Here is a 27,799-nt window from a genome sequence, read left to right on the forward strand (position 1 = left end):
CCCAGGACTTCAGGGGCGCTGGGAGGGTGGGGCCGCTGTGGGGTGCCCAAGTGCCCCCACCTGCACACACCCTCACGCAGCTGTGCCCCCATTCTGATGATTGGCCCGCGTTCTGTGCTCCTTCCCGCTGCTGCAGCGACAGATGCGCAGAGGGCCCGTCCCCCAGAAAGCAACCACTGAGCCACAGAGCCTGTGGAGGGGCCTCTTCCCCTGGGCTTTTGGAGGCAGGAACCAAAAGCCAGAGGGAGCAGGGTCCCCGTCCAGACTGTGGTGCTTATTGGTGACGGGGCCAAGCACCCCAGTGCCCTGTTCCTAGAGCCCATGGCTGGGAAATGACTAGAGGGCCTTCTGCCTCCGGACTCGGATTCCAGGAACACCTGGAGCCACCTGTGGCAAGCTCCGCTCTCTGTGCCCGGTGCTCACACACGGATGGCTCTCCAAGCAGCCTGGACCAAGGGCTGGCCTGCTCGCAGAGCGGCTGGCGCCGGACTCCGCTGGGGACTCAGCACCTTCTGGTGTGCACACAGGCTGACCCCTGCTTTGGTTTTAAAATGAACATGAAAAGTTTAATTTATAAGTGAGTATTCAAAAAAGCCCAGGACCACCAGCCTACCCAGGCTCCCAGGTAAGGCAGGGGAGGGGAAGCAGCTAACCAGGAAGCACCCAGAGAGCATTTGGCCAAGAAGTGAATGTACCTTAAGGGAGTCTGGCCCTGCCAGAGCCCCAAGCTCACCAGAAGCCTGGCTTTCCTGTCCCAGATGCAGTACCCACAGAAGTGGTGCTTTAACTATGTCAACTCAATAATCCTGCACACCCATGAGGCAGGTCCTACTCCACCCCCATTCTACATGGCAGGAGATGGGCACAAAGAGGCCAGTCACCTGCTGCAGAGTAATGAGCAGGCAGGGCTGGTGTGCAAATGCAGGCCTAGGCTCCTGACCCCTGGGGGTCCCTGACCACACAGCCTGCCTGGGGGAGGCGCAGCGCTGCTTCAAGAGCCGCCTGGAGCTCCCCAGGACCCTGAGCGATACCCGTGCAGGGGGTTCTCACCCTTCCTGGCAGATGGCCCAGGACGGCTCTCCAGCCACAGCAACCGGTCGCCGTCTGCAGCCCCCTCACGCACACTGGCCTCTGCCTCCTCCACCTCTTCTTCTTCCCCAACCTCCCGGGCCTCCAAGGGTTCCTGATCCTCAAACAGCCCAGCCTCTTGTTAAGCAGTGAATGGCTTTCCTAGACAGACAGACTGACACAAACAACAAGTGTAATGTTCTGCCAAGCACCAAATAATCAACTCACGGAAAAGAGAAAACCTTTACAGATGCTTTGAAATCATTCAGCAAAAACCAAGGAGAGAGATCCTGTTACCACACTGGGAAATGAAAGGAAAAGATCTACCCGATCCCACCCTGCGGCGGCGGCCCCACCTGAGCAGTGGCCGAGAAGAAGGGCCCTCACAGTAGCTCCTGTGTCCACGAACGTGAACGGGCCCCACTCGCTTAGCAAGGCCCATGGAGGTTTACTAGGCTCCGAGCACTTTATACACGGTTATCAGGTCATTAAATTCTCTCAATAGCCCAAGATCAAAATTAAAGTAAGCCTATCAGAAAACACACACACACACACATTAAAGTAAGCCTATCAGAAAACACACACACACAGACACACACACACACAAATTAAAGTAAGCCTATCAGAAAACACACACACACACACACACACACACACACACACCGGAAAACAGGAAACAGCAAGTGTGACAAGGAAGTGGAGAAATCAGAACCCTCAGGCACTGATGGGGGTGACATCGAATGGTGTGGCCCTGGTGGGGAAACAGCTCAGTAGAACGGCCCTTCTCAGTACAAGTGTAGAAGAATTCAAAGCAGGGACTTGAACAGACACACTCACACATCCATGCTTACAGCGATGTTATGCACAACAGCCTACAGGTGGAAGCAACCCAAGTGTCTGTGAATGCACTGACGGACAGGCGAGACACGGTCTATCCTGACAGTGGAATATCACTCAGCCTTAAAAGGGAAGGAAATTCTGACACAGAAGGGCAGATACTGTAGTGTCGCAGTTACATGAGATGCTAGAGGGGCCAGACCCCCAGGGGCAGACAGCAGAATGCTGGTTGCCTGGGGCTGGGGGAGGGGAGTGGTGGTCAGGGTTTAATGGGGACAGAGCTACACTTTGGGAAGATGCATGTGTTCTGGAGATGAATGGTGGTGATGGTTGCCCGGCAATGTGAATATTCCTAATGCCATGCAATGGTACCCTTGAAAAAATGGTGAAAATGGTAAATTTTATGTTATCTTATATCATATTTTAGCACAATTTTAAAAAGAATTTTTTTAAAAAGCAAAGTAAGTGGTACAGCCAAGGTCTGGACCCTGAGCCTGTGGCTGCCTTAATGGTGGGTAAAGTCTCTTCTTTCAGTTGGAATATTGAGACTCCAGGATACACTGTCACCAACTTTTCCAAAATAAATCAGCTCCTACTATTCTGTAGGGTGACCTCATCCACTGTGAAAAAACAGATCACCCGCACTGTTTTTAAGAATCTTTATCTACACAGCTATACATTCCTATTTCGTTTGTGATCTGCTCCAAAATATACACACTTGCAAAGAATGCTGAAATTTTTCCATGATGACATAAACTCAGAGAAATAGGCATTAAATTAGCTCCTCCAGAACCGTGAAAGACCCAGCGAGGCAGGGGTCTCATTTGTTCTTCATGCAACACCATCATTTGGTAACCAGAAAGGAGATCCTCTGCATGAATTTGAACACTGTACTGTACGATTGGGTTGTATAAAGGTGCACACCTCAGGGAGTTACCTTATTTTGTGTTATGCTAAATGATTTCGACAACTCATTCACCACTGGGGCGCACAAAGCCTCTCTCTCCCTGAGGCAGAGGGTAAGGGGGCTGAGAGCAGAATTTGTAAACAAGCGGATGCCTAGGAGGGGAGAGAAGTCAAAACACATTTGCAACAAAAGCCTCCCACCATGGATGCAGGACATGGACGAGGCACCTCCCACCAAAAAGGATGCACTGAAACCATCATTCTTCACTTTTATCAGTGAGGCTTGGTGTTCTCACCTCAGTGTCCTCATTTAAATAAAAAAACTCAGAGATGAGGGTAAATCTACCTATTTCACACGACGAGGAAAGGGAGACTCAGGGAACCAAAGCAGGGTCAGTGGTCAGTAGCGGGAGAAAAAGCCGGGAGCTTCTAGTTGGTCTCATCAGACTATAAAGCCCTCGAGAGCAGGTGCTGGCCACTCTCTCTGCATCCCCATCAGGTGCCTGGTCCCAAGACCACGAGACAAGGGCGACACCTACGAAACATGCAGAGACAAGCGCAGTACTTTTTTTCTAAGTGTTCCCTGAACAAAATCCAAGGAGAAAAAGACAAAAGGGATGGGTGAGAGATCAGAACAAGGCCTAAAGACCTGTAACAGAAATCAAAACTGAAAAGCTAGAGAATAATGTTTAAACACCTGAAGGAAATCTTTTCCAATGTGAATCAACAGACATCAAAGGAGAATGGGCTTCAACTTTCATTAGAGAAAGTAAAAGCTGAGCCACAAACAACATCCATGCTGAGCCAGATCCTGTTTTCTATTTTTTATCCTCTCTTTTCAGTGGGTTGCAGCCTAGAGCTGGACACTTCCAGGAAGCCTAGCAAATGCCCACGGCTGTTGCTGGACACGGGGGTCTGCCACACTGGGCCCCTGATGCCCCGGCCAGGGAGGACCCTGGAACCAGGAGAAGTTAAATTAAGAGCAATGGCCCTCCTGCAAATAAGTAATTCACACGGACCCCTCAGTCTGCAGAAAGTCCTTCTCCGCTGGTTGCTGGAACAGTCTTGGCTGGCTGCCCAGCTAGGGTCGCCAACAGCACTCTCTGGCGAAAGCAGGTGAGGAGGCTGGGGGCCCACTCCACGGACTCAGCACCTGACCGCCCACACCTCTGGGCAACAGCGCTGGGTGGCACCTGCCTGATCGCAGTGTGAATCAGAATCAGACTCGGCTCCCCGTTAAGTCCTCGTGCCGCATTGGCCGCTTGCGTGCGGCCGTGCTGCATGAACCCCCGCCACACGGTTCCACGGTAGAGCCCCTGAGCAGCCAGACAGGCACGTGGCTGCTCTCCACATGTGTCCTGGCCTCCCAATGGCCATTCAGACCATTCACGCAGCAACCGGCACTGCCACCTGCTCCCACCCATGAAGCTCTATCCCCAAGGAAGTGGGGCGTCAGGCATAAGGGGAGGATCCCTCTTACGTCTCAAGGAAATGGTCCTGTAACTTAGAACAGCCCCCTGCCTTCCCAGAGCAGCTGGGAGGGCAGCCCGCTGGAGAGGAGGCAGGCAGGAGTTGTGGGGCCAGGCTGGCAGGCCAGGTGGGCGGTGGGCTCCACCTGGGGGCTCTTGCAGCACGACCTTGGACCAGATGGACAACACTTCAGTTTCCTCTGAATTGGCACCACCAGGAACCCCCTCACACTCGGCTCCACCAAGCCCAGTGAGGCTTCCAACAGGTGGAGTTTAAAGAGTCTAAAAATGGCATCAAAGCCAAACACTGCTCAGGGGGTGGGTGGGCCTTGAGTTTGATTGAAGAAACCCCTCCCTCTTTAGGGATGGATGCATCCTGACAGGGAAGACGGCAGGGCTGGGTCAGGAGGTCAGGGGGCCACACGGTGTGTGCTAGAAACCACATCTGGAGGAGACCACAGGGTAGGCAGCATATTTTGAGATGCTAGGTTATATGTAAAGAGTACGATTCAATGATTCAGACAAGGTAGGGACCCCTTTCCCCTGGGGCTCTGTGGCAGGGTCACCAGTAGACTACAGGCTGCAAGACCCACCTGCTGAAGGGGAAGGTGGACAGCAGAAGAAGCAAACACACCAGGCATGTTCCAATATGCATTCAAAACTCTGTGCAGGTTCAGCCATGGGGATACACTACCCAAGGGCAACACTTTGGTCTCCCGCCCTGTGACATCACCCTGCTGCCCTGGGAGAGACAAGGAGAGGGGTGGAGTGTCTACCCTATACCCAGGAGACAAGGAGGGCTCTATGCACATCAGCTCATTTGATTCTCCTGACAAAGCCCCCTGAGAAATCTTTGCACCCTGATTTTATAGGAGAAAAAAACTGAGGATCAGAAAAATGGCACCTTGTCTTGGATCCCTCAAGCAGTAAATGGCAGAGACAGACCTCAGATCAAAAAGCCAAGCCCGCCAGGCTGCAACAGGCCTTCCCAGCTCCATGTTTCTGCAAGGCGCAGGAGGATGGGCCTGTCCCGGAGGTCACTAGGAGGCCCCACCTCTGATGGCTTCTGGGGCCTATGTCTGACAATTCAGAGAAAAGCAGAGGGCACCTGGGCTGAATTCAGGTTCTCGGTTAGCACAATGGAAATGAGACGGGCAAGTGTGGAGGACAGGTGTCACAGTGAGATCATAGAAAGGAGAACAAGCCTCTGAGGACTGATGAAATGAGATGGGGAAATCTTGGGGACAGGTGTCACAGTGAGATCATAGAAAGGAGAACAAGCCTCTGGGGACCAATGCAAGGTGAGATTCTCTATTATCAGAGAATAAAGTATGGGGGCATCGGCGCTGTCTTCTGTGGTCCTTACATGCCACTCGGAATGCTCGCCTGCGGCTAGACACTGCCCCCGCCACGGCTCACTCCTCAGCAGAGGCGGGTCCAGATCCCACATGTCTTCAGTTCAAAGACGTGCGGCTCTTCCCGTCTCGACAGCTCTGAGATGAGGCCGAGTGATGGAAGGGAGGCAGGACATTGTCACCGTTTCTTCCTAAGAGATAATAAAACGATGGTGCCTCTCACAATCTTTAGCTCCTAAAATGGAATTTAATGTTACAATGTTTTAAAATGACATCACATTTCATTATTTACCATTTAGATCACAAACATTCTCAAGCAGTTTGCCTCATTTGCACCTCACAAGAGGAGAGCCAAAGAGGCCATTGAATTCCCACCGGGCTTGCTTATGTAGAAACGGGGAAACTGAGGCAGGCCACGCAGTGATTGTTTAAGCAAGTGGCACCACCAAGACTGGACTTGAATCTTCCTCACGCTGGGCCCACAGGGAGGAGCGGGGCTACTGCCGACACGCTGGTGGGGACGGCTGCGGATGCTGGGGCGGCTCACCTGTGTCCCACCTTCACCCAGGAGGAACCTCGCTGACCCACAGCAAGGAGGATGGAAACGGAATCCACGACACATCTTGTGAGCCCGCACGAGGGAAGAGCTTTGTAAGCACCGAGCGCCGCTGGACTCAAAATTCTGAGGCTGTGACGTCCCCGCCCAGCTTGGGCCCCCCCTCCACCTGCCCCGGCCCAGGAGGGGAGGATCTGGGACAGGGTGACCAGCTTAGACTTGTCATTCCTCAGAAACACCAAATATGTTCAGACAGTAAAGAGTTAAATATGGAAATCAAGAAAACAAACCAAACACCAAAATAATACGTAAGCAAATACTATTTATCTGACTTCTAGATGAGAAAGGGAATTCCAAGCTTTAAAACAATGGAAGAAACCAGATAGGAAAAGCATGAGGCTTGAACTACATCAAGCTGGGTTTCCCTGTTTAAAAAAGAAAAGAAAAAGTCGGGAGAAAATATAAGCCCCCAGGAACAGACAAAGGGATATAATTTGTAATATTTATTAAACATATATACAGTATATGCAGTGACCAGAAAAGCATGCCACAAGACCAGTTAATCCCCATGGGAAGCTGTTCGAGTTAACAGAATTAAAATATTAAAATGGCAATGTCAACTACCCCTGGACAATAAATATTTTACTTGCAAATGTTAACATTTAATGCAGCATAGGTACAAAAGAGTCTTCTGGCCCAAAGATAAATTGGAACAACCCTTCTGGAAAGAAGCTGACACCATCTACCAAAGACCTCTGAAATGTTCAAATTCTCTGACCCTGTAATTCCACTCCCAGACATTTATTCTCAGGAAATAGTGAAAAATGAAGCCAAGATTTGTGTAAAAAGGTGCTTGTTGTAAGTTAAATGACCAACAGAGAATTAGCTAGGTAGACTGGGACATAACCATACAACGTTAATTAAGAAAAAGCTTTCGGGTCATGTAGAAAATGTCTGATGCAGTGTTACAGTGTTCAAGGCAGGAAAAAAAAACCTGTAATAAATTGTTACCTCAACTATATTAAAGAAACAGAACAAAGCCTAGAAGGAACCGCAGCAGGGCTGCCCCTGTGGTATGGGTTATATATCACTTCTTTCTACTTCCTATGCTCTCCGGTCATTTAGAATTAATATGTGTCAGCTCTATAATTGGGGGGCATTGGCAACAGGTAAAGATTCTTAGACTCTCACCCCACGCTCAAAAAACCACAGCCCCAAAGCGAGGGGGGTGGTGCACCCTCACAACGGACACTAGGGTATTTTTAGAGGTATTCAGAAAGACGAGAAACATCTAAAATAGCAGTCCTACAACAAAATGCTGAAAACGTATTTTTTAATCATTGGTTTAATTCTTTCAATCCCTGGTTTGTATGTGAAGGTCACTACATCTCACTATTAAGATTCCTGATTTCATATTTATCAGCAAGACCCAGCCCTGTGGCAAAACCAGAGGAGATGGCAGGGCGAGCTGGCAGGCAGCTCAGTGGTCCCAGGGCCACGCTGGGTGCCCCAGCCTCCTGTGGGCTTTGCCAGGGTTTGAGGTGCTTCGGTGCTCAGCCCACGGGGCCCCCAGCATCAGCCCGACAGATGGCCACCAAGCCCCACCCAGGAAAGGTGTTCTTTCCCTAGAAGCCCAAGTGACTCTATAGGTCTTTGGCTGGAGGTCCTGGCTCCCCCCGGTCTTTGTCTCTTCTGGGCTGTAAAAACCAGAGAGAAGACGGTCATCCCAGGGACCCTCCACCTGGACCAGCCAAACCCCTGCCTTCTTATCTCTTCTTATCTCACCCTGCAACTTCCTGCTCCTGCAAGAAAAGAGCAGTGAGGGGTGCGGGGGGTGGGGGGACCAGTCCTGTGCTGCTTCTGCCCCAGTCCTCCCAGAGCAGGTCTTCCTCCCCACTCCAGCCCTCCCGGCTTCCATCCTGACCTGGTGTGCTGCTTTGTTGGTGACCCACACTCATTAAAGCGGTTCAGCCATCACTGGCCAAGCTCAACTCCGACCAGAAGGAGCTGCCATCCCCGAGACCCCCAAACTGGCCTGGAAACCCCAGGCTCTCAGTCTGCAGAGTGGCACCGTGGGACCCAGCGGACACTTCCCTGCTCAGGGAGGAGACGGTCGAGGCCCTGTTGTGCTCCAGATACAGGTGACTTACATGGGCGGCCTCCCTGGGGAACCCCAAACTGCCTGTGTCCAACCGGTGTTCCTTGAGGCACCCCAATAGTGGAGGGCAAGGCTCAGGCCCCCCACAGCTGAGCTCCCAGCACAGTGGATGCTCTTCATCAGTTAATACACAGCAGTGTCCAGAAACGAGCATTTAATGAGTGCTTTCTAACTGCAAGACCCTGTGGTAAGTGCTTTTCTGAAGCCACTTAATTTATTTAACAAGGGAAGCCATAGGGCCCTATGCTCCATGCTGTCATTAGCGGCACAGAGGGCCAGGGCGAGGGCCATCATGCACAGAGAGGGCGCAGCTCCGGCTGCCCATGCCTACTGGGGCAGGGCAGTGGGATTTCTCAAAACCCTACAATGTGAAGAAACCGGAGACACTCAGCTTACGGAAGGAAGACCTGGGTGGTAGTAGAAGGAGGTATGAGAGTAGTTTTCAAATATTTGCGAGATTTTCATGTGTAGGAGGTACTAGGACCAGAAAGTTCCTCAGGGATGGACACCCACCAACCAGAAGCTTAGGAGGCGCGTCTTAGGGACTGTTCGCCCTAACTGCACAGACCTTTCTGCCTGGCTCCGACCACACCCAAGGCCACAGGCCTGCCCACGCAGGGCATCCAGCCCCACGGCGATGCCCACCCTCGGGGAAGCTGCAGAGGCGACGTGGATGCACACACATTGCCCTCGGTGGCTCTCGGACAGAACACTTGGACACCGAGGGACGGCCTGGCTGTGTGGCCACTCCTGAAGGGCACTGAGCAAGCTGTCTTCTCTTGAAAGACTTGGATTCGTGGGTTTGCTCCCCAAATAGCACACAGGCTATAGGATAGGAAAGGATGGAGTATTAAGAAATAGAAAAATTCACAGCCTATCTGCAGTCAGAATTTGGCTTTAAATCCTGGCAACATAATCTATTTTGAGCATGAGACAAGTTTGCTAATTCCTAATGAGCCAGATTAGAAACAGCCTACAAACGAACAGCAAGCTCATGACAAAATTATGAGAGTACCCAAAATACTCTGCATTACTTATGCCCCGCTGACAGCGGCATGTGGCTGCTGAGTGAGAAGGCTGTCGTGGGTGCTTCGGGAAGAAGGGGCAGATGTGTTATGGATCGTCCAGGAAGCCCTCCCGCTGACCCCCAGACAGCCAGAACCTGCCAAGCTGAGCTGCTCTGAGACACACGAAGTCCCAGGTGGAGAGGGGGTACTGGTGCCCTGGGACGGAGTTTAGGGACACTGACCCAGATTAGAGAAGGTGGGGGTTCCAGAAGGCTGCCTGGGGCTGGCAGGGAAGCACTCTGGTGGTGACCATGGGGGGTTCCAGGGGAAGGGGAGCCTGGAACACGGGAGGCACCGGACAAAAGAGGCCCCTCAGCCAAAGCTCATGGGTTCAGTCCATTCAGGCAGGACACACCCCAGAAAAAGTCCCTCTAGAAGTGTCCTTAGCAAACTCTCTTCTCTATTTTCTTTCTCAATCACCTCCCTGCCTAAGAAGTGGAGACTCATTGGAGACAAACCCGTGGACCAGGACACAAGAAGCGACTGGGATCTTTAATTGACAAACAGGAACATGGACAGCTGGGCTCCGTGCGCCCCTGCCTCCCCTGAAGGGCTCTCTGGGGAGGAGGTACCTGTGCCATTGCCCAGTGCATGCGCACAGTGCCGGGAGCCACTGAACCAGCAGCACCGGAGCCTGACAGCACCAGCACTGGGGCATCAAAGGTTCTACAGAACCGCTTTGCTCGGGAACCCGATACACACGTCCTATGTGCACCTGCACTTGGAACGAGCCGCGCGAGGGGAGCGGGGCGCACAGGCAGCTCTGACGAGGCCCGTGCAGGGGAGCGGGAGGGGTGGCCTCAGATGGCAGGGGCAGGGGGAGCCTGCACAAGGGCTTTCCGGGGCCTGTACGCTCCCCACCCCCACGGGCACAGGGAAGGACTCAGGAGATTATCCCTGCGACCATCAGGCCTCTGATGAGGAGCTCTCCAGGGGGAAAGTACTTCACCTGCAGCACAGAGGCGGTGCTGTACTGCGCCTGGGCCCCGCCACAGCCCACAGAGACCACAGGTGTGAGTCCTCGGGGGCCCTGGGACCCCCAGCGCCCAGCTTTCAGGGAGGGGCCATGAGGACATCCTGTCTCGCCTGCAAAGATGCTCTTGTGGCAGCCCTTATTAGCGTGCTGGGGTCACCGCGGGTGGGAGGGAGTGCTGTTCCTTCAGGCCCCCGGCAGGTGTGCGGGGCGGAGGCAGCAGCTGCAGCACGTTCCCACCACGGCATGGCACCCAGGGCAGGCAAGGCCCAGGGCAGGACACTCCAAGAGCTGTGATCCTTTTCAAAAACAACTTTCCGGAACGAATTTCAAGTCGGGCTCCTAGGATGGTGCCCCTAGGCAGGCGGCTGGCAACGGCCCGGGGTCCGGTGAGCAGGGGGGTGTCCAGCAGGCCCACGCGTGGCTCAGGAGCCTCAGGTCCTGTCCCTCCTCCACATGCCTACTTCTCAGGATCTACTAACACCCACCCAGAGGGCAGGGGAGAGAATCCCTAGCACAGCAGTCACTGGGACACGGAGCTGAGGGAGGGAACGGCAGACCGGAGGGGAAATAACCCCGCCAAAAATCCTTTCTGGATTCTCACGTCCAGCCGTGAAGAGGTGCTGACACACGCACGACGACCGGGGTTAAGAGGAGGTCACTTCTCACTAACTGAAGGCTGGACATCGCCGTGGGAAAGCACAAAAACACAGCCACGTGACACACAGCCACTTGCTGTCCTTCACACCCAGTGTGATTTCCTCGTGGTCTCGAGGCTGCGGAAGCAGGCAAACCCTGCTTTGAACGCACGGCTCTCACCTACCAAAGCCACGGCCTTGGATGAAAAATTCCCTTTATCCCCCTATTCAACTTCGGATTTTTCCCACGTTATTGACATTCCCACAGGAGCAATGCTGCAAGCTGCGAATACAAGACACAATCTGGGCTGAAAGGCTCAAAATCCAAATCGCGAGCAAGCCCTTCACCTCTCCTTATTCAATCTGCCTTTAATCTAAAACTCGCAATGTTGTCAAAACTCCAGCCCCACCTGGTGCGACACTCCCTGTGGAGGGGTGCCTGGCAAACCGCAGAATCTGTCAAGCACAGGGGTCTTTTCCAGGCTGTTATTTCTTCCCCTACTCCTCCCCTGTTAACTTCCTCAGCCCCGGCTCGGCTGGTCTCATGTGGGGAAAGTCATCCCACACTGTCGCTGTGGGGCTGGTTTCCCCATCTTCGTAGACAAAGGGTCCAGGCTGGTACTGACTGCAAATATTAGGCAGGCTTCTCTGGAAGGCTGCTGGCTTCAAACATTTCACAGCCAACAAGACATAATGAGGCTTGGGAAGCCTGCACATTTAACAAAAAGCAGAGAGTAACAGCCTGATGGAGATGGGGTTACTCGACAGGTTAAGCCTTTCTAAGGTCATGCAAATATAAAGCTGAATCTGAAGGCAGGGCCGTGGTCTGCTTGGTAGAGGAGAACAATTACTCATGGCAACAGATGATGGTGCAGACCGATGGTATGATCTTTCAGGATTCATACGACTTACTAGAGCACAGAAACCTGGATTTAATAGCCCCAGAGCTGGGTTCTCGGAGGGAAAGGCCGTATTCCCAAATGGACCCTTACTGGTCACGGGGGACCCTGGGCAGGGCTCTGAGAGTGGGGCCTGCCCTCCCCCAACACCCCATTTCAGTTGCTGAATTCACAGAAGCCAAAAATAAGCAGCAGAGTCCAAGGCCCTGGCCTCTGCGTCTCCACGACCTGAAGGAAATCCGGTGTACTGAGGAATATGGGGACAGAGCCTTCCAGTCTCTCCAAGGAGAACCACTGTGGAAATCCTTGAAGCCCTGGAACTGGCCCCATGGTGTCACACCGCAGCCACGTCAACACAGTGAGGCCGGAGACACTGCACGCGCCACGGTCAGATCCGGGGAGAACTCCTAGTTATGTTTGCTTTGCTTTGCTTTTTAATGACATTGCACATTCCACTGGTGACAAGGGGACACGCCAGCTTGTCACAAGCCCAGCGCAACCACAGGGTGGGTCAAAGGGCTCTTCTGGTAGGAGGGACGCTCTTGGGCAAAATTTATCAAGAAACCAACACACTACAGCCTTGGGAACTGGTGTGTTCCTCTGTCCAGTCTCTCTGTCTGGACCAAAATCAAAGAGAAGGGGAAGGCAGAAGGGACTCTAAGACAGTACCTGTCCACACCTGTACTTAAATTTAACTTCATCCAAATCTGCACCGGGTGATAGTTTTGACATTATACAAATGTGACATCTTTGTTTCTTCTTACCTCTGAGCTGGGCACATGACTGGTTCAAGTGCCAGTGGAGTCCAAAGGACAGAAAACAGCATCTTCATCCATTTGCACGTCACTATTTGCATACTCTGATTACACAGCTGCACTCTGGGGACGCCTACAAAAGTTACCAGGTGAAACGACTGACTTGGAAACCAGCGACGAGGCGCTGCCACATTTTCAGTGCTTTGCCCAGTGTGGCTTTGGGGTTTCGTTTCTATGTCACATTTGCTGAGTGTACGAGTTTCATTTTCAAAATTGTAGATGCTGAGAAACTGATATACAAAAGTTATGATCATGGGGCTAAAGCAGATAAAAGAAGGCACTCAGAACGTTCTTTTATCCACAGCACAGGGGACGGACTTAGGGACACCTGCTGCCTTACTGCTATGTATGTAACACATCAGACAGATGTGCTTTCCCTTCCTGATCAGCAAAAAGCCAGGATGTGAACAGGACTGCTGAGAAATGACATGAAGTTCTGTCACAACACGGGCTCGGGTTGGGCCGGACAATCCCGAACAGCTGCAGAGTGAGATGCCAGGAGGAAGCATGGTGGGAGGTCAGCTCCCAGGGGCCTACAGGGCCCAGAGTCTGAACCCAACTGTGAGCACAAACAAACCCGGGTGTGACTCCACGCTGGGTGAGCAAGGTCGGGTCCCAGCTCTCAGAACCCTCCAGGGTGCACAACCCTCTGCAGCAGTCCCCCTGGCAGACCTCTGATATGCTCATAACAGGGCCAGTGCCCAGCCTAGTTCTGGAACCCCTCCAGTGCATAGGCCCCCACAGAGCCAAGGGCACAGTTCTCGTCCTCTGAGGCATCCTTACTTTGGGGGAACAGCTAATGATCACTTGGAGCCGAGAGTCTCAAGCTGGTAGGTGGTTGAGCTCGGCAGTTTCACTCTCCGTCAGAAACCCAGGGCGGGTCACAAACAGCAGGTGTGACTCTCTCACGTGGCTCAGGAACCAGCTGTGAGGGTGACGCCAGAGGCAGAGCCCCAGCGAAGTCCTGAACAGGCCGCCCAGACACCTTCGAGGGCCACCCCTTCTCTGACCGCACTTGCTCTGATGAGCCTATGAAACCCAGTCCTGGGGTTGCACAGCTGCCCCTTGACACACGACTGCAGCACATCCCTGCTCAGCGGAACCCCAACGAAGTTATTATTAGTGACGGCGACGCCAGGTGCTTCCAGCAGGTAAGAACACGGTGTTGCAGAGACGTGAGCCTTGTGTGGGAACACACCAACACCCAGACGTGAGCGTGGACACAAATACGCATCACACGTGTGTGCAGGCAGATAAACACAGCACGGACGTACAGCTCACCCCCAGGTCACTGTCAGTGGGATCATCCTAAACATGGGTAATACGTTCAGTGTCAATAACGGCCAGGGCCTTTGACATCCTCAAGGGACATGCACATAGCGCGACCTTTCACTCCTTCGCACAGACTGACTGACTGTCCTGGCTTCTCTATCCCTGGCAGACAAAACCTGCACTGAGAAGGTATAACTGAGAAACGTGAATCGCAGATGCACACGCTGACGCAGGGCTTCTGCAGAACACGTGCCTCCCGACATCACGGCTGGCAGAGGCACGGCTTCGCCGAGGCCTGGCTGAAGGGAGGGAGGGTCAGTGAGGGCGTCCGAGTGGGGCCTCAAGGCCTGGGACTCAGGCTCTAAATCTCAGTCTCACGGAGCATGAACTTCAAGGGAGAGCTATGCCCTTCTCTTGTCCAGCCAACAATGAATGAGTCGGTTACGACCAGCCCCCAGTTAACTAGATACCCTGAGAGAAGCACCAGCTGCCAGGCCACACTCCCGGGGCAAAGGCTGAGGAGGAAACGGCATTATGCCAAGTCCGTGCAGCAGGGTGTTTACAAGAGGCAGTGCTGCTCGGGGGTCACAGGCTGGGGGGGTTGGACCCACATGTAGAGCGCTAGGTGCAGCGTCTGGGGCACCATATCCCCCTACAATGAAGCCAACACACCTCCCCCAGGTGACGGGCACATGCAGTAACGCATTCGAGGGGGGCCGCCATGCGCCTCCAGGAGGACCCGGTGGGGGAGGCATCTGCTCAGAGTGGGGACCGACTCAGGGGCTCTCCTCCAATGGGAGCCAAGCCCGCCAGGCGCACGCGTGCCTACGCCTCCCCCTCGACTCCCACCCTGATTGCCCACACAGTGCTAGAGCGCTCCTCATCAGCAGCGCAGCCGGCCCGGAAGCTCGTGCACACAGCAAGGGGAGCCCAGGAGTGAAGGGGGACCAAGGCGGGAGCGGAGGAGGCAGACAGGGGAGGCGACACACAGAACAGGAGGGCAGAAACGCAGCCCGGGACTGCTGGCAGGTGAAAAGCCTGCTGGGGCTTCCCCCACCACCAGGGGCTTCCTCTCCAGGGACCTCCACAGCATCATGTAGGGGATCAGTGCTTGGCAGGGGTGGGGGCTCCAACCCGTTGGGACACTGGCTCCAGCCTCACAGGGAGCGTCAGAGAAGGGCCTGTGGCCAGCATGAGGCAGAGCCATGAAGAGACCCCCGTGCACACCCATCCTAAGGCATGCTTTCCATAGACCTGGTACCCCCGGGGGCACTAGAACCAAATGGATGAACCATGCCAGGGCTAACTGATTATTAGCCTGGTGTCCGTATCAAAGTTTGCTCTTGAGCCACTCACCTTATCAAAAAATTAAGGAAGTCACAGGAAATTTTATTTTAACTGTGGGGGAAGCTGTGCCACTCTGACCGAGCCTGAGACTCAGCCGTGTCTGGCTGGGTGGGAAGACCTGGGACTGTGGACACTGGAAAGACACTTACCAGCGATTGTGTGTGTGCATGAGTGTGCATGTGTGTGCGTGTGTATGTGTGTGCAGAGGAACGGAGAAGCCTTCTCTCCTGGGCATCCTGAGGAAGGGAGGAACACTGGGTCCTGGGGAGGGAAGCTTCTCGGGTTCGGCGCTCAGCCACAAGGCCCTGGACAGTTGTGTCTGACCGGCAAGGTGACACCGCAGACGGGAGGCACGTGGGCTCTGTCTGAACACGGACACAGAATCCACGAGGCACAGACTGGGGACGCATGAGCACGGCTGAGCGCCGGGGGGTCTGCAGCCTGGTGCCTCATGGTCCTCAGGGGACGTCCTGGCCGGGGCTGATCCACGAGCGGCACCCATCCACAAGGTGGGCCAAGAAGGAACAACATCAAAAGGCTATTTCTGAACAGCACCCCCTAAGTCGCCTGGAACCTAAGGGCTGGGACTCTGAAAAGAGACAGAGGTCACCGTTACTATGTGACCTCACGATCAGGCCAGGGTGGGGAGGTGAGCTGGAGAAACTCAGGTGCAGCCTTCAGAAACCCCATGCAAACTTGAGGACATTTCAGTCAACAGGTGTTTGCATTCATGTGAACTCAGTGACAGGACTGACCCTGGGAGCTGAGAACCCAAAGATCCACAAACCAGGTGCTGACCCTGGGACCCTCACACCTTATGTAATGGAAAGTACCCTGAAGGCAACAGACAGCTGCACGTACAGACCGGATGCAGGAGGGCACGGGGTAGGGGCACGAGAGGCCAGTTGCCCCAGGGCCCCACTTTCTAATACCAGGAGCCAAGGCTCTCTGGGGAACGGCTGAGTCTAGCTCTGTGGCGGGAAATGTACGCTGTCAACCCAGAAGGATCCGGGGGCCACCTAAAGATGCTCCCATTGACCGAAAAATGACAGCTGCAGCTGTAGTCACTGAAAACAAATGTTGAAGTCCATGAACTCATGACACAAAGCCAAACCAAATCAACAAGTCACCCTACTGGTCCCCTGCTGGCTGAAAACTGGTAAATCAAAGAGAAGGAATCAAGACATGTGCTGCCCTTCGCATGGCGGACGAGGAGGCGTTTGCCTTGGCGGGAGGATTCCAGCAAGGGGACTGCAGATGGAAGGTGGCACGGAGATGCCAGCCAGCATGCTGCAAGGCAGGGACGGGGACTCAGGTGTGGGCCACCCACAGTGGCCCCATCACAGACGCCTGCTCAACGACGGCCAGCTCACCTTGTGTGCCCCTCCCAAAACGACACAAATCAAACAACAAACCTGAATCTGACTGTACCTCGAATCTGACGTCCAATCTGCAGAACTGAAGAGCGCAGAGGAGCTTGTTCAGCCCCACCATGGGGATGCCACCAGCAAAATGCAGGCTGGAGAACTGCAGGGGGAAACCCAGTTCCCTTGACAGATAAATGCAAAGGCAAACCAACAACAAAAAAAAAAAAAAAAAAAAGGAGAGAGATACAAGAGGAAACTGTGATTTAAGAAGACTTCAAAGCAAATAATCATAAAGTCTGACTTTATCTGCATCTTGAATTAAGAAAAAAAAGCTATGACAAATTTATGTTGTTTAGGGACCGAGTCTTGCAGGGTAAGAACTGCCAGGCTGGGACGGCGTTCCCCCAGGGAGGGCAGGAGCAGAGGGTCTGAGGCAGGGGGCTGCACCGGAGAGAGCTACCCGCCGGTCTGCTGCGGCCCCCAAGTGCACATGTTGGACCCAAACACCCAAGGTGATGCTGCTAGGAGGGCCCTTTGGAAGGCTGTGAGGGGGGTGCCCTCCCATGTCAGACCAGTGCCCCAGGGAGACGGACCCCTCATCCCTTCCATGCACGAGGGCACGGCAGGAAGGCAGCCTCTGCGGCCTGGACGGGCTCTCCCCATAGCCCCACCACACTGGCACCCTGACCCCGGCCTCCGGCCTCCAGAACCATGAGGGATTAATGACTGTTGTTGACCCAGTAACTGAATGATGCCTGCCGTCCACCCAGTCTGTGCTGCCTGATGGACTAAGTCACAGTCCCTTACGGGGAAAAGAGGAGAAAAGCGAGGACACAAGAAGGTGGGGGGCGGCCTGGTCGTGCGTGGCCTCCCCTCCCAGCCGTCGGGCTGCGACTCTGTGAGAGGTCCTGCCGCTTGGACTCAAACACTGCAGGTTGTCCCAGTGACCCTGCGGATGGTGCCCCCAAGGGGGCAATAATGGGGTGGGGGGACACCCCGGAAGGCGCTCCAATCACCTGATCACGGCACACGGCCGACCACCCTCGTCCACAGTAGGCCTGCATGTTTGCGCTGCGCAACGAGGCCCAGCCAGCCACTGTCACCATTACTGATGCCGGCCATGTGTGCCCGCAGGTGCACAGCTTGGGCCCATGTTCCGAACCAGCTGCCCGGGCCTGGGATGGCTCACAGCCTACATTCCAGCACACCCACCCGAGGTGGAGCCCACGCCTCCTGGGCCTGCCTGACAGCCCCGTGCCTGGTGGTCGTCAGGATGGCCCTTGGTAAGCCCGATTGCCCTGCTCTGCTGGAGACCCCTCCCGCCTCACTCCTGGTGAAAGGGGTAGTAATATGGAAAATGCCTGTCAATTCATGAACCCCAATGTCTTCCTGAATTTCGCTGAGGAAGACTCACTTGGGAAAATTCCTTCCCAGGGAACAGTCTGAAGCTACCAGGTGGCAGCATGGAAAGAACATGACTATAGTGAAGTGTGACAGCCTCAGGACCCTGAGCCGGCACCGGACACTCACTGCAGTCACAGGGGACTCGCTGTGGCCCACGTCAAAACCCCTCAGCTCACCTGGGACACCAGCACATGCGTGGGAACCTCTGGCTCCAGCCGACGCCAGCCCTGAACTCAAAGAGAATGCATGTCAAATCTGGCTCCCCTTAACACGAGACTCGGATGCCCAAGGTCTGGGACACATTGGCCTTCGATCTGTCATGTCAGATGCAGGGGGTGGGGGATCCTCCCTCCACTGCCTCGCCTGCGCATCAGGCACTTAGCACATGCAGACGTTATTCTCTAGAAAGGGACTCAGGGACTCGCCCTCAGCTGCAGCCATGATCCCAAGGCCTCGGGAAGAGAGCCACCTCCCCACGCCGTGCTCCCTCCGAAATCCCACCTCACGGGGCCCTCCCTCTAGAGCAGCACCTCTGGAAACCTGGCCTCTCACCTATGCAGGCAAGAATATGCCTCCAGCATTCACCAGGCCCTGCAGGCACTAGAGGAGGATCTGGGAGCCCATGCGCTGCCCGCACGGGGCAGGTGCCAATGGGAACCGGCAGCCCCTCTGAGCTCTGGAGCCCCTCTTGGCAACAACCCGTCTAGCCCTCTTCTTCAGCCCTTTGTAAGGGACCCTGTGCTGTAAGGTCACGTTTGCTCTGCTCTCACCCCGAGACGGCCTTTGGCTGTTCAGTGCAGGCTTCCTGTCTGTGAGAGAGCCCCTCACAGCCCCTTCCCCAGTGCTGTGCTCCCAGCGGCCTGCTGGGGAGGGTGGCAGTGACCTCTGGACACAAATGCCGGGCGACCCGGATTGCGGAGGGCAGAAGGGGAGATAGGACAGAACATGACCAAGGCCCACGGCTAGGCGGCAGCTCGCCCCTTCTAACGGACCCCTCCCCCTCCAAGCTTGACTGTCACAGCCACGTGGGGCTTGGGGTGTCACTGGATAGGCCACCTGGCTCGCCAGGGCCCCCTCCCACCAGGTCCTGTGCTCCAGGTGGTGCTCCCTGCAGGCAGCCAGTGAGAGAAGAGATTCAGAACTCTGCTCAGGCCGGTACTGTCTGGTCCCAAGAGAGGTGGGTGTGAAGCTCCTCTCAGGCCAGACAGCAGTGGTGGGAAGCCCTGAGCGCACTTGCAAACCCAGGCATGGAAGGGGGAAGGGGGCATGCCATCCCCCTTCCCACAGTCATCAGGAAGGCTCCTGGAGAAGGGTCTGGAACAAAGCCCAGGGCAGAAGGCCGTTATATCCTGGGCATTCTGCAAGCACGTGACGACATCCTGTTTTACCAGGGAAGACGCTTGCTCAGCATAAGCTTTTGTCTTGGCTGACAGCCCAGATGCGGACTGCAGCGGACCCGGGCCTCCAGGAGCTCCCTGCTCCGGCAGGCCCACAGAAGCCAGTGTGCAGTGCAGGGGCCCCAGCAGGACAGTGGGACAAGAGGACCTCGCACCCGGACAAGAGGAGACATTCCACTGAAACCATGTGGAAAGGATGAACCTCAGCCAGCACTGGGAACGGCCAGCCCCGGGCCCTCCACGCAGGCTGTGCACTACCTGGGCACCTGCGCAGCCAGCTCCCTCCCTCACTGGGCCTGCATCCTGTCAGCTCGGGCCAGGAGAACACCCGACAGAGATGGAAGCACAGGCCTCTGGTCCCTCAGACTTCAGGTCAAGGAAAGTGACCTGCAAGCCTCAGACACACGCCCTTGGAGCAGGGCCTCCTGCCCTCCGGAGGCACTGCCTCTACTGAAGGCACACTTGCCCCCCACACACAGACGCCACGCCACACCACCTCCCAGGTGCACGAGGCCTGGGCACCCATGCTAAGCTGATCTGCCCCCCCAAGGAAGGGCAGGCTCGGCCCAGACTGGGTGGCTGAACCCCAGACTGGCAGACATAGGAGTCCAGAAGCAGAGGAAAACCCTCTACAGAGAGAGGAGGGGGCGGCCACTGGCCTGGGGTGCCCCAGCTGGGAGCTGGTGTGGCCATGGGGTCGGCGCTGTGGTCGAGTCCACGTCTCGGCTACGTCCACATCCCAGTTCTCAGCCATCCTGAGGCTGGCTAGTCTGTGACGTGAGACAGCCATACCCCCACACAAACTCCCTTCCCTGAAGCAGGCTGCTTTTAATGATAGCCAAGAGGGTCTCTTAAAAGCAGATACACTGAAAATCAAACAGCAGAGAGGCTGGGGTAGGTGCATCCAGCGGCCCCCATTCCGGTGACACAGGAGAGCTGCGAACATTTATACCTAGGTTGGGTCCTGAACTCTAGAATCTGTATGCAGGGTGTTTCTCTCTGCCTCATTTATCTTCCATTTCTGATCTTGCATAAATTTCCCAAGCGAAACAGTTTTCATTTTAAGAGGCTTTGGTTCTAGGCAACCTGACAATTAATTAAATGTAACAAGGTAGCGGCAGTGAGGGGCATTAACAGCAACTTTGTTTCCTTCAAGTGCTGCCTCTGGGATTTAAGGGTGGAAATCAGAAGTTAAACTTTGAAACAATCTCTGATGATTTCAGCCAGCAAGAGAAAGCCTGCCTGGGCTCCTGCCCTTGGGGGCCTATCTCAGGACAGGGCCTTTCAGTACTCCAAGGGTGCCAGCAGTCAGAACTGAGGGAGGGAGAAGAATTACCCTGGGCTATACATATACATAGATGCACACACACACACACACACATGCCCACAGGTCAGGAATAACCGACACCTCCAGCTTACCCACTATCAGCTCCTGCCTAGTAGTGCTGCTTCGTATATTTAAGGAGAAGAGCATGAATTTCCCCCAAAGACCGGTGGTCTGCCAGGAACCTTCCCAAAGAAAACTATACAGTACAGCCTCTCCCGTTCTCCAGAAGACCAGGCTAATGTCCAAACCCCTCTCAGCTCACACTTAACACACTGCAACCCCAGCCTCACTTTAATCAGAAAAGTGCTGGAAAAATCTGTTGGAGACAATAAAACAAAACAAAACAGAAAAGCACAGCTGAAAGAGACCCTCAGGGCTTCGGCATAGAAGTCTGGAAACCAGATACGTGACACGGTAGCAGCGGAGTTGGCTGCGTTCCGACTACGTCCAACACACCAATCCGAGTGCCTCCCCCGTGCGAGGTGCTCCTCGCTGCAGAGGTGGGGATGCTGAGCAGCAGAGGCTGGGCGCCCCACACGGTGGGTGCGTGTGTGGGTGGGGGGTCCCACCCACCCGGGAGCCGCGCCCCCCAGATACCACCCTGCATGATGTTTCTGGGCTCCCTGGTCCCAGCCCTGGGGGTTCAGGATGGCCCAGTGACAGAGGGGAACAGCCCCAAGTGGCCTCCGCTGCACCCTCAGTGCATGCACAGCCCAGAGCTCGCCTCTCCCCGTCCATGCCCCTACGACACGGGAAAAACACAGACGAGGGGGCTGAAGGAGGCAGTCTCACAACCTAAAGGTCACACAGTATTTTTTAAACGAGCCATAGGCCGGACAGAACCAGAGGGCCCCCACATTTGAAAAGCCACTCAGGAACCAGCACCATCAAATCCCAAGTCAGGGCTTCTCCCGGTCAGGCAGGGCTGGCCCTGGGCGGGAGGGCTGTGCCAGGCCCGGGCAGGGTACTGGTCTGTGCCCAGAGCTCTGCCCTGGACAGTTTCCCATTCCCACCCCACAGGGCAATGCCACGGCGTGGGGCTCACGCTGTGCTCTGGTCTCATTCCATGTCCCTGACCCCAAGCAGAGCACAGAACCACGAGCACCCACATACAAAAAGAGGGAAATGATTGGCACACTGGTGAGGTGGACTGGCTGGGTCTTCTGGCTGTGGGGCTCACTGCCTGCTCCCCTTCAGGTACGTGTCCCGCCCTGCGTGTACCCCTACGGCATCCCGTGGCTGACCGTGCCTCCAGGTCAGCCTACAGCCCCGGGGTGAGGACACGCCTCATTGAATCACTCCATCCCCGTAACCTCCCTGTCGGCTGTAAGTCCTCGCTGTGCCCCCAGCCCACGCTCTCTGCGGCCCTGTGACGCCCCTCCCTGCGAGAGCGCTAGCAAACATCCCTCTCCTGCTTCTGTCCCGACATTATCCGACTTCCGAGGAGTCTGCCCGTGAGAGCCGTCCGCCCACCACCACACAGCCGTTGGCTCTGGGGAGCACGCAGGCCTTCCCCGCAGAAGGCCCCCACCACGCAGCACACAGCACGGTTCTTGAGGACTCTTCTACTGCATGACTCAGGGAAGTGGTCAGACTGTTTCTGCTCCTGCCAGCCTGGGCTTGGGGACCAGACAGGAAAGGCTCTCTGCACTCTTTGAGACAGTGTCCTCGCATCACATGCTGTCAGACAATGGGTCACGGAGGCTGTGGCAGTGTGGGACAGTCCTGGCAACCCTCAGGCCCTCCGCTGAGGCACTCGCTCCTGCTGCCACCCAGAACCAGCTCTCAGCCTTCGGTCAACATCTCCACCTTTCCCAGTGTTCCTGTTTCCAGGACCCCCACGGCTGTGGGGCACTTATCCGTGGACCCCAACTTCACACCCAGGCAGCACTAACATTCCCTAGCATATTCTGCCAGTCAGAAACCACTTGCCAGGCAACCATGGGGTGCAAGATGTACCGTGCTGGGCATGGGGGCTCAGCATGGGGGGAGTCCTGACACCTGGCCCTGCTGTACGGCTGCTCCTGCCCTACAGGTGGGTGAACAGGGCCATCTGGGCAAGTGGGTCTTCAGGCTGGGAGATGGCCTGTGAGCTTGAGGTAGGTGGCAACGGCCCTCCGCCTCTCCGTGGGGTTTGGGGGTCTGGGAGGTCTGTAAGGGGTGCTGGCAAAAACAACTAGCGTTCACTGTGCTTGGTCAGTGCCAGCCCCAAGCTAGTAAGACTCTTCATGCATCACACGTGGCAGATGTTTATCCTTCCCTCTCTTCATGGGTAAGGAAACCGAGGCCTAGACGAATGGGATGCCCACCGGAGAGGCAAATGCTGGCCCCGAGCAGGGTAGCTCGGGTTCTGAGCCCACTATGCGGCAGGACAGCTGCCGCCCTGTGCGGAAGGCCACACCCAGGCTGGCCCCCGGGCTGCACCAAGGCAGTGAGGTCTTGGTCTCTGCTGAAATCTCCAAATGGGCCCCACTGTGCTACAAGAATTTGAAGCAAGTGGTGTGTGCCCACATCTGGAGGATGCAAGGGGGTCTCTCGACCTCCGGCCAGCGTGAAAGCAGCCAGACGGGAGGGGCCGGCACGCTGGGGGCTGCCTGTCCCTGCCGCCCACGCACTCCCCAGGAGCTGCCCTCTGCGTGCAGTCCTGTAAGGCCAGGGTCTGACTTCACTGAGAGACGAGGCTGTCGCGCCTTACAAATTCCTGGGGTGGAAAATGAGCAGATAAACAACTATGCCAGGGAGAAAGGAACCACGTGTAGTACGAGATCCGGGGAAGAAGTCTGGCAGCAGCCCAGGGAGGATTTATTTTAGAACAAGCGTTCTTAATCTTGGCTGCGGACGCCTGCCCCGTGCACCCACCCCCCTACCTGCCCCCGGAGATCCTGAGCCTGCATGAGGGCTGAGTCGGCATCAGACCGAGCCTCTGGGGGTCACTGCTGGTTCCATGGTGTGAACATGGTCCTGGCACATTATACATTTCCTCTGCATCTCCCAAGAGCCCAAGACAGTCCTTTAACAAACACTGGCTGGTGTCTGATGAATCCTGACGACGTGCCGTTCGAATACAGATCCCTAAAGGGGAAGAGCTATCTTGGGATAAGCAGGATCCCTTTACATTTCTACCATTAACCATTTAGTGTCAAACCCAAGCAGCTTCCTCCTGCCCCGCTGTACCAGTGTCTCTAAATGTCAGCAGATCCAAACATTACAGATGCTGGAATCTCACAGTGTTGCGGCCACAGACTTGGCCTAAAGGGTAACCTAGCCACAAGACGTACACGGGGGCCAGGGGATCTGGGAGCAGCCCCTGGCAGCCCTGGGGCATCGGCAGTCCCAGACACGGGCCCACGTCACAGAAGGACTAACTGGGCACACCTGGGCATGTGACAGAGCTGCTGTCCACAGTGCTGGCGGCCCTGTTCCTGCCCACTACTGGCAGGTGCCCGACACTCCCCAGAGAGAGGGCAAGGCCCTGTATGGCAGCGGCCGAAGGCACACTGCTCCCTGCTCCCTGCACTTGCTCAGTGTTCAAGGCAGTGAGAACGTCCAGGTGTGCTCAGGCGTCCACCCGCTCACCCACTGCGCTAAGCGTCAGGCCCAAATTCACCCCCTTGAGACAACCTCCCAAGAACCGGGTCTCCCTTACAGAACTGACAGAGCTCATCTCTTAGGGACTCACTTATCTTAGGGGAGAGCTTTTCAGCTGCTGAGCGAGGCCCCTCAGTGGATGATGGAACCAGGTCAGTGGGTTGAACCCACATATTTTCTCATGAGATAGAAAGACAGAAGAAACAGTCCACCCAGGAAGGGTAAGAATAGACAGATGCGCGGATGGATTTCACCTTCAAAAAAAAATCAGAAAAACTCTTGAGTTGACTCAGACGTTTGATCAGAATTGCCCTTTCAGGACTGTCCACAGTACTTCACAGGCCAACAGTTTCAGGCGGCTCAGAGCAACAGCTCCCGGCAGCAGTGTATTTACCTGAAGCCAGCATCCTGTCTTCTGCAAACCGGCTGCCCAGGGAGTGAGTGTGTCCAAATCTCAGCAACACCTGCATGAAGAAAGGGGGTACACGGCCTGCCCAAGGCCAGTCAGTGGGGCAGCCGAGTCCAGGAGTCTCAGCTTATAGCGTGACGGCCCCCAAGAGGCAGCCTCAGCCCCGGGTACAGACCCCTGCAGGGCAGCTCAGGTCTGCTCCTCTCTTCCCCAGCCTTTTGTTCTGACTATGAAGGTGTCGAGTCTCATGAACATCTGAAACTTTTTGTTTGACTTATTCACAGAAACCACCCTCTAAAAGTCCTGCTCCAGCAGCAACATGCAAACCACTTTTTATCATAGGAAACCCATTTGTAAGTTTAAAGAGCTCCATTATTCTCTTTTCTTTAATCAACAGCTTGAAACACAAAGAGCCTGTGAGGAGAAATCATAATTCATTTTCTCCTCTCATTAAGATCACCTCTCAATCCATAACAGCGGCTGATGCCCCCAGAAGGACGGGGTGACCCCCTCGCTTATAGGTCGCTGTCTGAGCCACTGCTGCTCCTGACTTGCAGCTCTGCGAGCCACCGCATCGCCATGTTTAAGCCCTGTATTCCCGGACCACCCGTCCTGCTGACGGGACAGCGCCCTCTAAGAACAGCCCAGGAGCCCAGCTCTCCTGACACCTGGTCTAGTTCCCCGAAGCAGCTCCCTGTGGTTCACCCCTGAGCAGTGGGCTCAGGCCTCAGACCGCCTGACCGCGGGGGACTCCCGCACTGCTGGGACATGCCCACTGGCAAGTCTCACACACACGGGGCCTCCACTTCATCTCTGCAAATGGGGGGATAATAGTGCCTTCTTCGTGGCATTGTAAAGGATTACATGAGATGATGCACAGAATAGGGTGAACGTGCAACCCTTGTGAGGGTGGCAGGGGGTAGGGGAGCACCCCCTGGGGCAGCAGCCACGCCCTGGACACAGGCTCCCGTGCCAGCTACTGAGCACCTAGCGTGGTTCTGGCAGAGTGACTGTCACTGAGGCTGACGGTGGGAGAGGCCGACAGTACGAGGGATACAGACAAGTGTGTGCTCACTGACGCCTAGCAGGTAGAGTGTGCACTCATTCTTCCTCCTCGTTATTCCATCCAGTTCCTATCTTCACCCTCGAAAGCCTTTGGTGTAAAATAAAACAAACAGGGACCAAAGCTAAACCCAAACCAAAAGCACAGACATCACACCCCAGGCGGCCCTGTTTCCAGGGCACTGGGCCATGTCACCAGGGGGCTTGATCCACAGGACGCCCCGGCTCCTCGAAGCAGGCACGCCCCTACCACCTCCACCTGGAGCCATTCTGCATGCTGAAACCTCTGGACCCCGGAACACCCTCCGCACAAGTACGGCCAAGTTCACACAGAGGACACACTCGCTCCCCAGAGGCCCGTGGCTCATCCCCACAGAGAACACAGGACCCTGCTACCAAAGGCCAGGACGCAGCTCTGCAGTGCACAGCCCTAAGTGCAGAGGCGGCACCGGTGTTCATAGAGTCTGCACGTGGTTAATATGCACGACTATATGAGACCAGCTTCTGGGAACACAGGTCTGAACACTAGACTAGAGAGACCGGTCACGTGTCCCACCTTGCCCAAGACTGTTACTGGGGTGCAGGAAGGGCTGAGGGTAAAGGTGTGTGGGAAGGCGCTGGAGAGATGAAGTGTGTGCCTGGCAGGCATGGAGAGGCCCGAGCCTGTGCCGACACAGCTGGGTCTCTGCCACTCACCGGTGGTCCGTCTTGAAGACGCTATCCAGCCTCTCCCTGGGCACTGGCACCCCAATGTGTAAAGGAGAATCATCCGTAACAGCTGGCAGGCCATCAACCCCAAAGCAGAATACAAATGCAGGTGTGGCTCTCCTGCGAGGCTGCACTGCAGTGACACTGGCCACAGCCCTTGCTTCTGGATTCATGTCACTGCTCTTATTATGCACCTCCACACTCCGTCCACACTGACCACGAGTTACAAGGGCGAACAGAAAGAATGTGCTCCCCAAGAGCTTAAGTTAAAGCCACACAGGCACTGAGTGACTCTAAGATACCATCAACGATAGGGCGCACCACTATTTTTATATACCGCTTAGGAAAAAACATGTTATCAATTAAACGGGGAAACACCACCCATTGTCAGATGCACCCTGATTTCAGATGTTAAAATGCAAGGGAAAAGAATGTAGGTTTTATTTTTAGATCAATGAGACATGGTGTGACAAGGACCTCAGAGTCCCTAGAGCTCAGGTCCAGTCCTGGCTGGACAAAGTCCAAGGCCGTCTGTGCTCAGCGAGCAGAGGCTGTCCAGTGGACAGAGCCCTTCAACAGCCCCTGGGACCCCGCATGAATTCGACTCTTTGCCCCCATGGGGCTTCGGTTGCGGTGGACCTGCAATGGGACCAGGGACCCTTTTTCATAGCTCCTTAGGTGACAGGCCACACAGGCCCTCCCCTCAGAAAGGGATAGATCACAAGAGGGTTCCTGTCCCCCTTGTCTGGCCCCAGCCTGCCCTACCCACTGCCAAGCCCCCGACTGAGAATGATGATCCCACAGCAGCCGGGGAAAAGCCCGGCTAAGCCAGACATGGATCTGCCCACATAGAGCAGCCCCCTGCACTTCCTAGCACACACCCTTGGTGAGGAAAACCGAGTAGAAGCAGAGGTGTGGACCCAGACAGCACCATTCTGCAGCCCGCCCACACTTTCACTCCCATGAATTCCTTCACGCGCCTCCTCCCACCGATTCACCTTCGGAGTGTGCAGATGCAAACCTCCACGCAGAGCAGGGGGCAGCTGGAAGCCCCCGTGTGGTAGTTCCCCCAGCCCGTCGTGTCTCGGCCTGGCAAGGCCCCAGCCGGCATCAGAGCAGCTGCCTTCTGCCCCCATGTCAGCTCAGCTGGCAGCAAGGACTGGAACAGGAGGCCAGT

At 55.4% G+C, this 27,799-nt stretch overlaps 1 protein-coding gene across 2 annotated transcripts in view; it reads right to left on the bottom strand.

Moving 5' to 3' along the window:
• Positions 1-27,799, bottom strand: part of GALNT2 (polypeptide N-acetylgalactosaminyltransferase 2) — a 174,395-nt gene that overhangs the window by 115,201 nt on the left and 31,395 nt on the right. Inside the window, exon 2 of one of the 2 annotated variants that reach the window (XM_073219931.1) lies at positions 5,647-5,826. The exons of the other annotated variant lie outside the window; for it this stretch is intronic. Coding sequence (XP_073076032.1) covers positions 5,647-5,730 — 84 coding nt within the window. The 5' untranslated portion in view covers positions 5,731-5,826. The remainder of the gene's footprint in view (positions 1-5,646; positions 5,827-27,799) is intronic. 2 annotated transcript variants of the gene reach the window in all.

Source organism: Manis javanica, chromosome 13, assembly GCF_040802235.1.
Source record: "Manis javanica isolate MJ-LG chromosome 13, MJ_LKY, whole genome shotgun sequence".
In the NCBI taxonomy this organism is placed as follows: Eukaryota; Metazoa; Chordata; class Mammalia; order Pholidota; family Manidae; genus Manis; species Manis javanica.